At 42.7% G+C, this 17,907-nt stretch overlaps 1 protein-coding gene across 4 annotated transcripts in view; it reads left to right on the top strand.

Annotated features, from left to right (window-relative positions):
• LOC140185694 (protein bicaudal C homolog 1-like) overlaps positions 1 to 17,907 on the top strand; it is a 340,760-nt gene that overhangs the window by 305,979 nt on the left and 16,874 nt on the right. For all 4 annotated transcript variants that reach the window (XM_072239227.1, XM_072239226.1, XM_072239225.1 and 1 more), the window contains 6 exons: positions 1,742 to 1,898; positions 3,724 to 3,886; positions 5,518 to 5,557; positions 7,402 to 7,556; positions 12,730 to 12,874; positions 15,669 to 15,829. In XM_072239227.1, coding sequence (XP_072095328.1) covers positions 1,742 to 1,898; positions 3,724 to 3,886; positions 5,518 to 5,557; positions 7,402 to 7,556; positions 12,730 to 12,874; positions 15,669 to 15,829 — 821 coding nt within the window. The remainder of the gene's footprint in view (positions 1 to 1,741; positions 1,899 to 3,723; positions 3,887 to 5,517; positions 5,558 to 7,401; positions 7,557 to 12,729; positions 12,875 to 15,668; positions 15,830 to 17,907) is intronic.

Genomic DNA, 17,907 nt, shown 5'->3' with positions numbered 1-17,907 from the left:
ATGAGCAGTGTGTGAAGAAGATATTACGATCTGACTAACCCAGAGAAGAGCCGGTGGTGTAGTGGTATCTGCACCAGACTCCAAGGCAAGTGGTCCTGGGTTTGAATCTGGCCAGCTCCTTGTTTTCATCCGTGCTGGGTTGAGCGTCGAGCTAAAAACCAGATAAATACTAAACAAGGTTGTTTCCCGATGCGCCACAGGACACGGAGAGGAGCAACAACAACCCAGAGGAGGATTTAGGAGAGGCTCCTTCAGGAACGTCAATAGAGCCAACCAGATATAAGCTGATTTCACATGCTAATAGCAAGTTTTGGACAGAGTAGATCCAGCTGTGCTGTGAGAACTAAACCAGGATGTGAGCAGGCATGGCGAGTCGGGGTGGGAGAAGTGGTGGGGGATGAACATTTCTGAGACATCAGTTCTTTCTTTCAGCACTCTGTCAAGACCAACGACAAACTAAGTGGTCTTAATTCCCAACTGCACTTGTGTTGTTTTGGCTCTGATCAGTGGAGGATGGATTGTTAGCTTTACTGTGCCAAGTCTGGACTTTAATGCTTCCCTCCAAACCCTTTGACAGCAGTCCCACTCCTGCTTGTGTGAATAATTGATAACCCGTAACAATAGCCATTACTAGACTCTGTAGGAAAAACTTAATATGCAGAAAGATGGGTTGGATGGTTCTGGTCTCAGCCTAGGCCTCACACTTGCTTCTCGCAGGATGGCTGATCTCCTCCGACTTGACAGCTCCTAACGTTATCACTGCTGCCATTCTTGCAGAAGCAGGCGGCTGGGCACTATGCCCAGCTAGTGGGAGCTCTGACTACCTTCTGCTGATCAGAGATATTTTGAGGCAGTTGAAATATATTCAAACAATCACAAACATTAATAAAAGCACTTTCAAAGGAAGTTCTGCACAGTCCCCCTCAACATTTTTAGTTCTGAAATTGTTACTACACATATTTGTGAGCTTTGAAGCATGGCTCACTATTGGTTTGGCTTTCACTGATGATAGAACACTACGCTGTAGTCCAGCTCCTTCAGCCCTCAAAACGTTGTGCTGACCTTTTAATCTACTCTAAAATCAATCTAACCCTTCCTTTCTACATAGCCCTCCATTTTTCTATTGTCTACATGCCTATCTGAGTTTTTTAAATTCCTCTAATGTATCTGCCTTTACCACCACCCACCACTCTCTGTGTAAAGAACTTACCTCTGACATCGTCCCTATGTTAAAGTCTGTCCCGAGCCTTGTGGTCCATCAGGTGCTTATGCCAGTTTCTGTGGCGTGAAGCAGCTGAGAGTATGAGACTCCCGCCCCCGGATAGGACGCCAGTGTATCGCGAGATTAACCTCCAGTATTTGCCGGTACCCATTTTCAGCTGGATGGACTGGAGCAGTGTGTGGTTAAGTGCCTTGCTCAAAGACACAACATGCTGCCTTGGCCGAGACTCGAACCCATGACCTTCAGATCGTGGGCCCAACGCCCTAACGACTTGGCCACGCGCCACACATCGTCCCTATACTTCCCTTCAATCACCTTAAAATTCATTCACCTCCGGTGTTAGCAATAAAAAATGGTCCTTTCTAGTGAGCCTCGGGTCTATTAGGGAGACGAGAGTTGAACTTCAGGTCAAGTTCAAACCAATCGTGATCTCAGTGAGGGAGGAGCAGTTTCACGGGGCTAACCCTGTGTCATCTTATCTGCCACTTTGAGCCCTGGCTTTTAACTCTGCTTTTACAGGTTCCAATGATGCCTTTGTGGAAGTGGGCATGCCCAGAAGCCCCTCGCACTCTGCCAACAGCAGTGAACTGAAGCAGATGCTCAACAGCTCCTCCACATCTGTGGCAAAACGACAGGCTCTGGAGCTGCTGCAGGGCACCAAGAACGGCCACCGACAGTGAGTGACTCGGGGGGATCTCAGATCTGCACTGTGACCACCCCAGCAGGGGACCTACATAAACAGATTTATTTACAAACAAAAACCTTTAGTAGCATTGCAGGGCAGACTCCCCACAATTCTTTCAGGGCTGTCAATTGATGTAGGGTGAAGGAGAGTTGTAGTGGAGGCAGCCAGTTATTAATCATGATTGTGGTACATTGTTTTATTTTTAATACAGCACAGTGATGGACTGTTCCAGCTCAGTCAGCCTGTGCCGCCCTCATGCACACATATGAGCAATTAACCTAGTAACCCATACATCTTTGGACTGTGGGAGGAAACCAGAGGACCCGGAGGAAACCCACGCTGCCACAGGGAGAACGTACAAGCTTACAGGCAGCGGCCGGATCGAACCTGAGTTGTCGGCACTGTGCTAGTGTTACGCTGACCACTACACTACTGTGCTACCCAGAAAAATATGAAGTGCTCATTAGGGGAGATGTTGATGTATCACATTGCAGCATGCGTTTGGAAAGGTATTTCCAGTCAGCTGTGCCCCTCTGATCAAACATACTGGGCTAAATTGAGGTTTAATTGTGCTTACTTCCACTAAACGTATTCTGTAAAATAATCATCAGTTTTTTATAATGGTACAAGGGCAATATTTGAATTTGTACTTTCAAAACAGAACATCAGATGGCAATATTATTTAAAATCTATAATGTTTAATAATGGGATCCCAAGTAAAGTGAAATAATAATTCACAGTTGACCTCATCTACCTGAGAGCTTGTGTGCAAACCATTGATAATTCAGCCCTCCCGTTAAAGCTAGTTAGACATTAAACAGCACTGGGATGCTCCTGAGGAGTAAGACTGTGAGTCTTGTCTCGAGAGGGCAATCCCCTCACGAACGCTGGACAAGGATGAGGCACAACCTGTAATTCCTATCATATTTACTTGAAGGGTGAATGATCTGTGAAAGAGAAATCTATACTAGCTCTTTTTTTTGCTGGAGTGTTAATTCCTCCCCGAGGGGAACGAACCCTCATATCTAATAAAATCAATAAAGAATCCAGGCTGGTCTTTTTCACGCAGAATGGTTAGAAGGTGGGACTTGCTGCCACGGTGAGTAGTTGAAGCAATAAGATGCGTATACTAAAAAGAGAATCTGGGTAAAAGGAAAGGAAGAAATCTTTAGTAACACATGCAAAATGCTGGAGGAACACCGCAAATCAGTCGGCATCCATCGAGGGGAATGAACAGTTGACATTTTGGGCCGGGACCCTTTGACAGGATTAGAAAGGAAGGGGGCAGAAGCCAGAATAAGATGTTGAGGTGCAGGAGAGGACAGGCTAGCAGGTAGTAGGTGATAGTGAGTGAGGGAGAAGGTAGGTGGGTGGCTGGGGGGAAGGGGATGATGATGTGAGAAACTGGGAGGCAATAGTTGGAAGAGGTAAAGGACTGAGAAAGAAGAAACCTGATAGGAAAGGACAGTGCAGTAAAGGGAAGGAGGAGAGGAATCAGAGGGAGGTGGTGGGTAGGTCATGAAGACAGGGGAAGGGAAGATGAGAGGTGAGAGGGCCACCAGAATGGACAAAGGAGAAGGGGAGATAAGAGGAGAGTGGTTACTGGAAGCTAGAGAAATTGATGAATAGTTGAGAATAGTCTGATGGGTGAAGTGGAAAGGTTGGGCCAGTTAACCAATTTTCCTTGTTAATACTCCAGTGGTCCATTTCTGCACGGTAGACTCTTGGTTATTTCTGTGTAATACATGTCGGGGTGAGGCGATGGTAGTGATGGAAAGCCAACTGACCAAACGTGACTGTTGGTTTTATCTTCCAGCACCTCGGACAGGCTGCTTTCCGATTCCGATTCCGGTACCTCCGAGGGCACTGCTACAGATAAACGGGCCCCCGGCAGCGAGCGGGCAGCAGAACGAGCTGCTGCCCAGCAGAACTCAGAGCGACTGCGACTGGCTCCACAGTCAGCCTATGCAAATATCCAGGTACGATGACACAGTTGGCATGAGACATTAACTCAAATTCACAAAGCTGCACTACACTCTTGAACACGCAATAGACATTTTATCTATTGATAAAGACAATAATACAATTAGCCAGCACTTTACATTGGATTGGTGTCATGACTGAATCCAGCAAAACAACTGAAACTAAATTGACTGGTGAAGTTTAATGTTAATCTGTAGCAGATTCCCTGGATCAGAATGGGTGAAACAACTCAGGACTCAGATCTGGGCCTATCCAGTCCCACAGAGTTGATTACAACTCAGATCCAGGCCCATCTGGTTCCACAGAGCCGATTACATCGCAGATCTGGGCCTGTCCAGTCCCACAGAGTCGATTACAACTCAGATCCAGGCCCTTCCAGTCCCACAGAGTCGATTACAACTCAGATCCAGGCCCTTCCAGTCCCATAGAGTCAATTACAACTCAGATCCGGGCCCGTTCAGTCCCATCGAGTCGATTACAACTCAGATCCAGGCCTGTACAGTCCCACAGAGTTGATTACAACTCAGATCCGGGTCTGTCCAGTCCTACAGAGTCGACTACAACTCAGATCCGGGCCCTTCCAGTGCCACAGAGCCGAGTACAACTCAGCTGGTAAAACCATCTGGAGGTTTTATTTGTTTAACGAAGGGATGAGGCCAGTCAATTCCTCCAGGGTCAGTGGCAGGTCCAGACTCTTTTGTCTACCACCTCCATGATAGAGGACAGGAAATTCTGGGAGGCTGTGTTGTCTGTGGACTTACTGTCACACAATTTTATATATATATCTTTTTTTAAAGCGGCTTTCAAAACGTAGTGAATTTGCCTAACATTTCCTACTAAGTCTGCTCCTGCCATCCTGTAGTGTGGGTGACATCACTCAGGTGTCATTTTCTCATTATACCTTATGACACAGAAGGAGACCATTTGGTCCATTATGTCTGTGCTAGTGCTCAAATCAATTCCATTGATTCTGTTCCCCTACTTATTTCCCAATAATATTTTATTTCACATGTGCCCATTAACTCCCCCTTGATTCTCCCACCTGCTTCCTACGTTAGGGATAAGTTAAGTAGTGAACTAACCTCACAACCGAGGGGAGGGGAACGTGGAGCACCCAAGGGAGATGGCAGTGTGATAGGGAGAAGGTGCAAACTCAATACAGACAGTGCCAGAAACCAGCATGGAACAGGAGCTATGTAATAGTTGCGCAAACTGGATAAAGATGAGGTTTATTTGTCACACGTACATTGAAAAATATAGTGAAATGTGTCATTTTGCATCAGTGGCTTCCAGTGCCAACAAAGCATGCCCACCAATACCTACATGGCCACACTGCTGCCTATAACCTGTCAGATTTATCACGGAACTCAGTCTGGTATATTTCTAAAACTATTTTGAATGAATTGATGTTTATGGGAAAGCTTTGTCGAACCAGAATTGAAATATTATTCTTAATAGTGTTTACATTAACATACTGTTCCCATCATTCCTAGAGTGCTGTGGAAACCGGTAGCCATGTCTAGCTTTGACTTCATTCCTCCTCCATTCGAGCACCCTAGAGAAATTGTTGTGTTGTAGCAACATTTCAGCGTGCTGTTAAGCCATTGTTTCTTCTTTTTGTTTTCAGGCCTTTGACTATGAACAGAAGAAGTTGTTGGCAACCAAAGGTATGTGGTCTGACACTAACCTCTAACATCTTGCTGTTTGTCAACAGCTCAAAAATGTGATTCCTCTTCCAAGCTCTTGCCAGGGGTTGCTGTGGGCTTCTGCCTCGAATGCACTGACCATTCATGCTGCTTCCTCTTTGTTATTTTATGAAAGGTTCTGTCACAACAGCGTATTTAAAGTTCTCATTTTTCTGTCAACTAGTGTGGAGCGAATTCTAATTTGTGTCTTCTTTTCACGCTGATTAGTAGCAATGACCAAGAGTTTGACAGTAAATGGCCGTACGCATTCCTGAGTTTGTGGGTCATATGCCAAGTTTATTGGAAGTAGTGGATCTTGCAGAGTATTTGCGTAAAAAACCTTTAGCGGCATACGTCACTGAGAGACGTATCACTTAAGAACCTTTGTTTAATGAAAGATAGCCAAATAAATTGTATCTAAAAGATGCAACTTGTATTCTTTCCATGTCCCCTTCATAGAAGAATGCTGCTGAAGAGCAAAGTGACTAAAATGAAATCAATCTGCTCCTTGGTTCTCTGTTGAAGGTTCCAACAGCAGTTTGGGCAGATTTCTCCAGCACCCAGACAGTATAAACAATCCTGGGACATTGACACCACCCGCAAGTGGAGGAGACCAAATAAAATTAACGAACTCAAAAACATGATCCCTTCATCTGCATCTGGTTAATCAGTCACAAGCTGATTTTTATTTAACCTTCTTGAGCAATTCAATTTTAAAATGAGCCAGAAAAAGGAATATAATTCCTTTGCTGTTGGAAGATAATTAGCTTTGTCATTTTAATAAAACTGTGTATGATCCATATTTATAACCCACCCTGAACTGGCACGCTAGTGACGAGAGAAGTTCTTCTGTTAAGTGGTGCAAGTGGCTGCAAGACCACAAGTCCATCAGGCAGTGGTCAGCATGGAACGTCCTGCAGACACTGCAAGGGAAGAGCTTGATGGACACAATTGGATGGTTGCCTGAGCAGACTGTCCAGCCCACTGGCAGAATGCCTCATCGCCAGACTTCACCAACAGGCATCCAGAACTTGCCTGCCTGGGGGTAAGGGGGGCCATCCCCTCCCAATCAGATCCTTCCTGCATGCCCAGGGCATCACTCCCACCGTGCGCTACTGGCAGGATGACCAGGCCGTTGTTCACCTATTTGCAGGCTGTGGGTTTTACAAAGAGGGTGCGGAGAAAGATGCAGGGGCTTATATCCTGAACGGCTACGTGACACGACTCTCTGTTCCCAAGGGTGCATGCAGAGATGGACATCGGGTGCTGCTGGCGGACGATCAACTCGGTGAAAGACACCAGATGATCTGCCAGCGCACCGAGATGTCCTTAGAGGAACGCTGCTGACTGGCACGTCCCAGGCTGCAGGAGCACACGCTGAGAGACACACTGAAGCTTGGTGCAGCCACCTCAAGGGCTCACTGGAGAAGGTTGATAGTATACAGTAGGTCTTCTGCTACTGGACAGAGAGGGGCCAGGTTGGGTGACAAAGCCATCAATTATTGTAGTAGAGTACCGCCCCAGAGGACCACCTGGGTGGCAACTGCCCCATTGGTTTTAAAGAATGTAATAGAACACTACTTAACACATTGACCATGAATGTAAGAATGAGAAGGCATTGTGCAGTTTATCCTTGGAAGTAATTTTTTATTAAGAATAAAGTTTATTTTGACATTAAAAAAGTGCTGAGAAGCCAGTTGGCTTTGGCCTCCAAAATAGATGAATTGCACACTTATTGCCAATGTTAGGCCGCCAAAAAACTGACCTTAGGTGAACTGGAGTATCTCCTTTCCGGTGACACTGCCTTAAATTCTGTTTCCGTGAAGCTATGCTGAAGAAGCCAGTCGTAACTGAAGTACGGACTCCAACAAATACGTGGAGTGGGCTTGGGTTCTCCAAATCAATGCCTGCAGAAACCATCAAAGAACTAAGGCGTGCCAATCACGTGTCCTACAAGCCATCTATGTCAACTACGTATGAGGTACTGAACATGTTATCCTGCTCTGCAGATTTGGTTTTACAGTCCAAGTGGAGTCTCCTTAGCCACCGCCAAGTTTTGGTTAGTTTGGGAGATAACTTTCACAGCCCGAATCAGAATAGAATCAGGTTTACTATCATAACATTGTGAATTTTGTTGTTTAAGAAAAAGTGACAGTAAGTTCTTATTGTGGCATCATATACATTTATAGAGTCATAGAACACTATGGCACAGATAAAGGCTTTTTGACCCATCCAGTCTGTGCTGAACTATTAATCTGCCTAATCCCATCGACCTGTACCTGGACATAGCCCTCCATACCTCTCCCATCCATGTACCCATCCAAATTTCTCTTAAATAGTGAAATCAAGCCTGTATCCACCACTTCCACTGGCAGGTAATTCCACCCTCTCACCATGCTCCGGGTGAAGAAGTTTGCCCCCATGTTCCTCTTAAACATTTCACCTTTCACCCTTAACTCATGACCTCCAGTTCTAGTCAAACCCAACCTCAGTGGAAAAAGCATGCTTACATTTACCCCACCTACACCCCTCACGATTTTGCATACCTTCATCAAATCTTCTCTAACCTATTCACCCTTTCCTTATAAACTTAGTCCTGGAACCATCCTTGTAAGTTTTTTTCTGCATTCTTTAAGTCTTATTGATATCTTTCTGGTAAGTAGGTGACCAGAACTGCACGCAATACTCCAAATTAGGCCTCACCAACGTCTTTTGCAACTTTAACATAACATCCCAACTCCTGTATCCAACACTTTGATTTATGAAGGTTAGTTTAGCTCCTTTTACTCAGTTTTAACCAAATGTCAGGTAATAACATACCTGACAACAGTCCAAAAATAATGATATCTTTATTTTGAAAGCATGTTTTATCTATATCAGATTTCATATTTTACTTGGCTGTAAGGCTTGGCTGATTGTAGAAGTGCTGAATCCCATTGCTTTAAAGCCCATGCAGTTAGTTTCTAGCTGTGTAAACAAGGGCAAAATCCAAGAAATAATGAATGCTTCATTTCAGACAGAAACCTGGCCACCTGTTATTAATTACTCTCGGCGTACTTCTGTTAGCAGATTCCTTTTTAAGTTTCTGGTCTGGAACTATGATGGTCTTCCAGCAAATCAAACATGTTAAACTTTGAAACACGGTACACTAATAATGTTTGGCGGAAGGCTGATTCAGTTATCATTTTTCACCTCTAGTCTGAACTCTATATTGACAAGGCAGTGCCTGAGAAAACACTGAGGAGAGTTTTACTTTCTTGAAATGTGCAAAAATATCCATTATCCTGAATGTATTTGGCCAAAGTTAAATTGTTCTAGACTTGAACATTAATATTAAACTTGTTGTTGGCACCAGGGTATGGATGGTTACATTCTGAACATGTTCTCAATAGCGTATGGAATTTTATACCACAATGATTAGAGTGTAATTTGCAGAAGGAATACAGTGCTTCAGCATGTGTAACCTCTCGCCCTTGGCACTGACTTTTTTCTCTTCTTTCTACTCATGCATTAACAAAAATATCACTTCTCTACTGTTCTCTCAACCCATTCCTTTCCCATGCCTTCCACACCTGTCCCCATTCCTCTTTCTGACTTATGCAATCACAAAGAAGGCACACCAGTGGCTTTATTTCATTAGTAGTTTGAGAAGATTTGGTATGTAACCAAAGACTTGAGCAAATTTCTACAGATCTATTTTGGAGTGTAATCCAGTTCTTTGCTTGAGTACAGTGTACAGTTTTGGTCTCCATATCATGTGAGGGCTGTGAAGGCACTGGAGAGAATTCAGAGAAGGGTGACAAGACTCATTCCAGGTCTGCAGAGTATGAGCGATGAAGACAGATTGAAAGAATTAAATCTTTTTAGCCAAAGTAGACATAGAATGAGAGAGACTTGATAGAAGTGTTCAAACTCATTCAGGGTATAAGTAAGGTGAATGCCAGCTGCTACTTCAAAATTAATCCATCAATGAGGATACAGGGCCATAGGTGGAGACTGGTTAAAGGGAGATTTCAGACTAACATTAGAAAGAGTTCCTTTACCCAGCGAGTTGTGGACATATGGAACAGACTACCTAGTTATGTAGCTGAGCGTAGTACCTGAGTGACTTTCAAATCTAAACTCGATGGTTATTTCCCCACACTGTGGGAATAGGCATTTGGCAAGCTTTGTTGGGCTGAATGGCCTGTTCTTGTCAAAAACTTTCTCATGTTCTATTCTGACTGGTTGCACCATCGCCTGCTGTGGAGGCTCCAATGCGTAGGATAGAAAGAGGCTGCAGGGGGTTGAGGACTCAACTAGTTCCGTCGTGGGCACAACCCTCCCCACCATCGAGGACATGGAACAGTACAGCAAAGAATGGCCCATGATGTTGTGCTGACATTTCAACCTACTCCACAATCAATCCAGCCCTTCCCTCATACACAGCTAAAACCCTCCATTTTCCTTTCATCCATGTGCCTATCCAAGAGTCTCTCAAATATCCCTGATGTATCTGCCCCTACCACCACCCCCAGTTGTGCATTCCAGGCACTTGCCATTCTCTCTGTTTAAAACAAAAACCCAAATCTGACATCTCCCCTAAAATTTCTCTGGTATTAGCCATGACTGCCCTTGGAAAAAGGTAATGACTATCCACTCTAACTATGCCTCTTGCAATGTTATACACCAGTATCAAGTCACCTCTCATCCTCAAGAAGATGGCATCCAGTACATTCGGAACATTCCCTCTTCTTATTACTTCCATCGGGGAGGAGGTACTGGAGCCTGAAGACACACACTCAATATTTTAAGAACATTTTCTTGCCCTCTGCTGTCAGATTTGTGAATGGTCCATTAACATTACCTCACCATTCCTCTTTTACACTTCCTGCTTATCTATCTATTCATTCATTTCTAGTTTGCTATTTTTATTGGTGCCATAAACAAACTTCACGACATGTCGTTGATAATAAATCTCATTCTGATTATTCTGTGTTGCTTCTGCCTGCTTTTTCCATATTTGATTTCATCCTCACTGCCTTCCTCTCTCAATTTATTCTGCACCTTTCTTCTCTAACATCTGCCTTCACAGCTCTCTTCCACATCTATCTCTTTTGTCGCACACTTTTAGGCCTCCAATCTCCTTACCTGGCCCATCTCCGAATGGTCAGCTTGACTTTCAGGTTTATTTTCTGTTTTTCACTCTCTCTCTCTCTCTCTCTCTCTCTCTCGTCCTTCCTGCCATTTCATTTTCATTCAAACTTTTACACAGCAGCCCTACAACTACTGTTGTGATTTATCAGGTAACTAACCTTCCAGCCCAAACTCAAAACAAGAGAAAATCTACAAATGCTGGAAATCCAAGCAACACACACAAAATACTGGAGGAACTCAACGGTTGACCGTACTTTTTTTTCCATGGATGCTGCCTGACCTGCTGAGTTCCTCCAGCATTTTGTGTGTGTTGTTTTCCAGCCCAAACTCATTGATTGATGCCTTTGGTGTTGCCAGGCTAGCTAGTGATCGGATGTCTTCCAGCATTGTTTTCAGGAAATGAATGAACCTTCCATCATCAGAAGCCTCAGACAGTTTGCCTGAGTCTGTAGCAAACTGTAACCATTCCCATTTGCCATTATGGTTATAACAGTGTGACAGTGAGTGATCTCTGCAATTGGAGACAGGATTGCCAAACACTGTTATCAGTGTTTTAGAATTACGTTGACTTGTAATTCTAGAAAAGGCCAGTCTCCCAAGTCATTTTGTGCTAATATTATGCCTCATATAGGTAACCTTCTAGCCCTCCTCATTTAACTCTTATTATCATTTTCTTTTTTATCTGTTTTTATTAAATACATCTCCTCTATTTGGTTCAGCTACTTCACAGTGTGATACATTCCACATGGTAACCACTCTCTGTATCTCAAGGTTTCTTTGAAATGCATTAGAAACACTTGTTTTTCATTCAGTTTCTTCAGAGAAGCAGAAATAAATTCATTTCTCTCGAACACCTTCATGATTTTAAAGAGCTCAATAAGATTATTTTTCAACCTTTCCCTTCCTAAGGATAAAAACATCTGCCTTTCTGGTTAGTTCTGATAATTCCAGCCTCTCAATAAGACCAGCCAATGTACATTGTAGATGAAATGCTATACTACTGCTCTCCAATGGGGAATGTAATACATACTGGAAGCACAAGAAACTGCAGATACTAGAATCAGAAACATAAAACACCCTGCTGGAAGAACTCAGCAAGCCAGGCAACTTCCATGGAAGGGAATGGACAGTTGCTGTTTCAGGTTGAGACCCTTCCTCTGGACACAACATAGTGGCATAGGTGGCTTCCTCTGATGGGTGGTTTTGGTCTTGTTGGATCTAAAATGGCGGCAGTGGTGAAGTGATAAGACCATAAGATATAGGAGCCAGGATTAGGCTATTTGGCCCATTGAGTCTGCTCCGCCATTTGATCATGGCTGATTATTTATTATTTCTCTTAACTCCATTCTGGTGCCTTCTGCCTGAGCCTTTGACACCCTTACTAAACAAGAACCTACCAACCTCTGCTTTAAATATACCACAGATTCTCCAGCCTCTGGCTAAAGAAATTCTTCCTCATCTCTATTCTAAAGGGACATCCTTGTATTCTGAGGCTGTGCTCTCTGGTCCTAGAATCTCCCACTATTAGAAACATCTTCTCCACGTGCGTTTTGTCTACATTTTTCACTATTTGGTAGGTTTTATCTCTCTCATTCTTCTAAATTCCAAAGTGTACAGACCCGAGCTATCAAACACTCTCATATGTTAACTCTTTCATTCCTGGGATCATTCTCGTGACCCATCTCTGGACTCTCTCCAATGCCAGCACATTCTTTCTTAGATAATGATACCAAAACTGCTTACAGTCCCCCAGATGTCTGACCAATGCCTTATATAGCCCCAGTATTACATCCTTGCTTTTATATTCTAGTCCTTTTGATCAGTACAGCTTGCTTGTACATGGGAGAGTAACCACAGTAAGGTCATCATCCAAAGGAATGAGAGTGATTTATAAAGATTATCTATTTCTGAAGCCTGATACGTTTTAGATAGAATTCTGTCGTAATTTATTGGAACTCACCCAAGGTTTTTGTGTATGGATGAGAGAAACGGTGTTTAAAAGTAATCTTTCTCTGTAGTCGTCGTCATCAGTGTCACTGTCACGGTCAAACAGTCGGGAGTGCATTGGGGGTGGCAGCGAGTCTGATAACTGGAGGGATCGGAACGGCTCTCATGGTGAATTCCCAACATCTATCAACAGTTCCAAGCAAAAAAATAACACATGTAAGCATTTCAGGTATTGTGATGGGGAGCTTTCCTCTGTAGAATGTACAATAATATTGAGGAGATATAGATCAATGTCCTTATTGCAACTTTCTTAGAATCATAGTTTGCTCCATTTCATTATTTTACCATTGTGTCAATAATTTGCTGTTTAAAAAATGTTGTTTAAACTGATGTGGATTAGTTAACAATGATGCAGGTTCTGAGCATGATGTTAGAACTGACTCAATTTTGCCTTTGATTTTCCTGGTCACCCTCTCCCTGTTTAACTATCTTCCACTGGTTTATCTGCCAGTGTATCCACAATCAGCAGAGCACAGGAACTAGAGTGGAGGAATGGGCCATTCTAGTTCTTGACTGCTCCACCATTCAACATCGTCTAGGCTGAGTTCTATCTGCCTTCACAAACCCCTGTTAATATTGCTGAAATATCTTGATCAAATTTTAGCCTATATCCACAGCCTTTTGGGGGAGGAGTTTCAGATTTCCATGTCCCTTTGCACAAAAATATAACATAGTAGCATTATAATCTAAATAGTCAAACAGTTCTAAAGAATGATTCAGCATGATGAGTATTGGAACCCAAGCCTTCAAGCAGACTTTTAAAGAAAAATCCTCGCACCTTTCCTGGTATAAAACATTAGCTTCAAAGTTTATATCTAAAATTTATGAAATTCTAATTTTCTGATCTCAGCCAAACTGACCCGGAGAGTTTCTGCAAAATAATCTTGTAAAATTGAAGAGATGTATTTTAGAAAATCTTCATTTATTTATGTCAATTTGCTTCATGGCTGGTACTTTGAATCGCAGCTGTGTACCTAAAACTTTAATGTATCTGGAATGCCCTGGTGCGGGTCCTGGTGGTGTTAGAAAGAAGACGAGCAGCCTTGCAGTCAGACACATTTTGATCTGAAACAGAGTAAAACAGAGATAATCCTTACGTGCCCATTATTGAGTGCCACCCATTTCTCAGCAGTACCTGGTGCAGAGTTTTTTCCAGTCCTTCCATCTCCTGACGCTTGTATTTTTGACAGCAGAACAAAAAACACTCAGTCTGTTTTTAGTGGGAATTTCTTGCTGTGGTCTGTATGTTCATCAGATTGAGCTACTTGTACAGTCCACCAGGTCCCAAACTTTCTGTAAAAGCTTTATTGGTATAATATAGTGAATGTCCATCCCCTTCTGACGTTGTCAGTGATTGAATCCATGTCACCATAATTGTGTTTTGAGAAGACTGAATGCAATTATTTAGCATTCATGCAGAGGTGAAAATAGCTGTTTTGCCCTGCTGTTTCTGTTGTGTTAATTTTCTCTGCTGATGGCTTGGTGTGCAATAACTCGTGGAAATAGCAAGGAATTTCCATTAGCATCATTCTGAAAATGCATGCCACCGTTACTTGCATTGTGAGTATGCATGAAGTATAGCCTAGCCTGGAATTATAAATGGTACAGTTGAGGGAGTAATCTGTTAAGACTTAACAACCATTCACTAGCTTCATGTGAATAGTTGTGGTCCTACTAAAAATGGATTTCTGGGCAGTGGTGTTGAGGTGTTACAGTAATGGCAAGCAATTTGCCATACCATTTGTTTCCAAGCTAGCTTACTATGAAAGTCACTAATTCATCCTTGTCTTATTATAACTTAAGGGAAATATTTTTCCTGTGGATCACGATAATCTAATTATGTTCAAATCATTTTTGAGAGATGCTAAAAAATGAATAAGCTCTTCTCAGGCTTCCAACCAGGTACAGGTATCGATTATAACCGACGTTTTGATGACGAACTCTGCCATCTTCTTCAGGGATGATGTCTCGCAATGTCTAATCTGGTGGTATTTATAGCCCCGTAGTCCGTTCCTCCTGATTGGTTAGTCCTCATCCAATCAGGTTTACGCTCTCAGGAAACCTGTACCTGGCTGGAAGCCGGAGAAGAGTTTTTTCGTCATATATGCTGGGAAAGCACTAGATCCTTTTTCCATGCTAAAAAATGCTTGAAAATTTAACTTTGATTGAAGCACAGAAAGTATTGATCCAATGTACAAGATACGTAAAAGAATGCCCATTAGCCAGTGAGATGCGACTTACTGGTTAATGTCCATCCATTAGTGAGCCAGTTAGGGTTTTTCATCTGTCCAGTTCCTGTTTGTAGACCCATGTTCATAGGGTTTACCACAGTTAACCAACAACTCTATGATCATTGTATCAGGGGTCTTCAGGGTATTACTCATTGATTTATTATCCACTACATCAAAACTGGGCTCTTATTCACCATGGCCACACATTGCCTGTGCAATTTCTTCTCCGGTGAGATTACAGTTTTTTTTTTCTGGCGGCACACATACACAAAAACAGACATTGTGCTACTGACAGATCCTCAGTTCAGTGAAAGGCACAAAACTTGTTGGTCTCCCAGCACAATGAGATGTCCGTTGAGGAAAGCTGCTGACTGGCACATTCTAGGCTTCAGGAGTATGTGCTGAGGGACACAGAGATGCTTGCTGCAGCTAAGGCAAAGGCTCGATGGGGGAGGACCACAGTAGAAGGTTCTCCTGCTACTGAACAAAGAAGGGCTGTGTTAGGTAAGGGAAGCCCTTAATTATTGTAGAAGGGTACCACCCCCAGGAGTCATATGAGCAGCAAGTTTTAAGGAATGTAAGAGAACACTACTTAACACACTGACTATTAATGTAAGAATGAAAAGATGTTGCATGGTTTATTCTTGTATATATTTTTTATTATGAATAAAGTTTCTTTTGATATATAAAAGTATATTTGGCTGCATTTGTCTCCTCAGCTGAGCACTACTTGACCAGCACTAATTACATGGACTGCATTTCCTCGTTGATGGGCAGCAATGGCTGCAGCCTCAATAACTCCTTCAAAGGTTCTGAATTGCCCGAACTCTTCAGCAAGCTCGGCTTAGGCAAATACACAGATATCTTCCAGCAACAAGAGGTCAGACAACCACTCCTCTTTTGATCTCAATAAAATATATGCGCATGATTGTTTTTATTGTTGCTAGGGAAGGAAAGGAAATTTATTTGGGATGGTAGGAGTACAGGATTGGTGGGGGTGGTGGTAAAGAACCTGCATGTTATATCAGAATTGGGACTTCATTTAATTTTGGTCTTCAGTGTTTCCACCTTCTCAGTACAGAGGAAATCTCAAGAAGCAAAATATTGCTGGAAATCTGAAAGGTACACAAAAAATGTTGGAAATGCTCGGCAGATCAAGCAGCATTTGTGGAGAGAGAAAATGAGTTAATATGTCAGGTCAATGATTTTTCATAAGAATTTGGAAAAGTTAGAAACTAAGTGTATTTGAAGTTGCAAAGGGGTAGGGAGACTAAAACAAATATCTGCAATAGAGTGCAGAACGAATGACAGTGATAAAAGAAAAATAGAGGCCTATTTCAGAGGGAAGGATTAGATTGACCTTTGACCTTGGAGTAACGAGATAGAGATTAGCTTCATTTGTCTCATGCACAAAGAAACATACTGTGAAATGCATCAGTTTGTTTCAAATCAATTCAGTGAAGATTGTGCTGGACAGCCGTCAGGCACAGCACACCCAAAACTCACTAACCCTAACTATACGTCTTTCGGAATGTGGGAGGAAACTGGAGCACCCAGAGGAAACCCACATGGTCACGGGGTGAACATACAAACTCCTTACAGAGCGCGTTAATAGCGTAGAGCTATCCACTATGCTGCTACAGGTCAAAAGGTCAGTGCAATACCATTGGCGGAAGGACCTGTACTGTACTGTGCTGACCTGTTCTATGTTCTAAACGGTGGTAGTGCCAGCAGAGGGATGTTAGTGAAGGCTTGATAATCACATCTAATCTGTCTGGGGAAGATGTAAACAGGATAAATGAGAGCAGATGAGACAGGAAGAGAATGAACTGTCAGATGCAAAGTCCAGACCAGAAGTCTGAAAGAAAAACAGGAAATGCTAAAAGGTTGTGGCTTACTGATTCAGAGAAACATGCTGCTATTTCTGGACTGTTTTGAAGGAGATGAGCAAAAGTTGGCAATTTAGCTCCAATGGCATTGTGTTTTGGGTGGATTTCCACAGTGGAGCCATATGCAGAAAAATGTAATAAAAATTCAAAGGAAATTTATTATAAAAGTACATATATGTCACCATATACCACCTTGAGATTCACTTTCTTGCAAGCATTTACAGGAAAGTAAATAAATGCAGTAGATTTTTGAAAAATTATAAATAACAAAGACTGACGAACAACCAGAGTGCAAAAGAAGACATATCGTGTAAATAAAAAAAATTTACTGGAATTCTTTGAAAATATAATAAGTGCAGTGAATAGAGGGGAACAGATGGACGTTATTTACTTGGATTTCCAGAAGGCTTTCGATAAGGTGCCACATGAAAGGCTTATCCATAGGGTAAGGATGCATAGAGTTGGGGGTGACGTATTAGCATGGATGGAGGATTGGTTAACTGATAGAAAGCAGAGAGTTGGGTCACATGGGTGTCTGGTTGGCAATCAGTGGTGAGCAGTGTGCCACAGGGGTTGGTGCTGGACCCACAACTATTCACGATATACATTAACAATCTGCAAGAGGGGACCAATGTAGTGTATCTAAGTTTGCTGATGATACTAAATTGAGTGGAAAAGCAGATTGCGCAGAAGATACGGAGAGTCTGCAGAGAGATATAGATAGGTTAAGTGAGTGGGCAAGGGTCTGGCTACTCACAATGTTGGTAAATGCGAGGCCATCCACACTTTGGAAGGAAAAATGAAAGAGTGGATTATTATTTAAATAGTAAAAAATTGCAGCAAGCTACTGTGCAGAGGGACTTGGGAGTGCTTGTGCATGAATCACAAAAGGTTGGTTTGCAGGTGAAGCAGGCTATCAAGAAGGCACATGGAATGTTGGCCTCCATTGCTAGAGGGATTGAATTTAAGAGCAGGGAGGTTGTGCTGCAACTGTACAGGGTACTGGTGAGGCTGCACCTGGAGTATTGTGTGGAGTTCTGGTCTTATTTGAAGAATGATATACTGGCTT

Source organism: Mobula birostris, chromosome 21, assembly GCF_030028105.1.
Source record: "Mobula birostris isolate sMobBir1 chromosome 21, sMobBir1.hap1, whole genome shotgun sequence".
NCBI classification, from domain to species: Eukaryota; Metazoa; Chordata; class Chondrichthyes; order Myliobatiformes; family Myliobatidae; genus Mobula; species Mobula birostris.
This window is presented reverse-complemented; position numbering and strand designations above follow the sequence as displayed.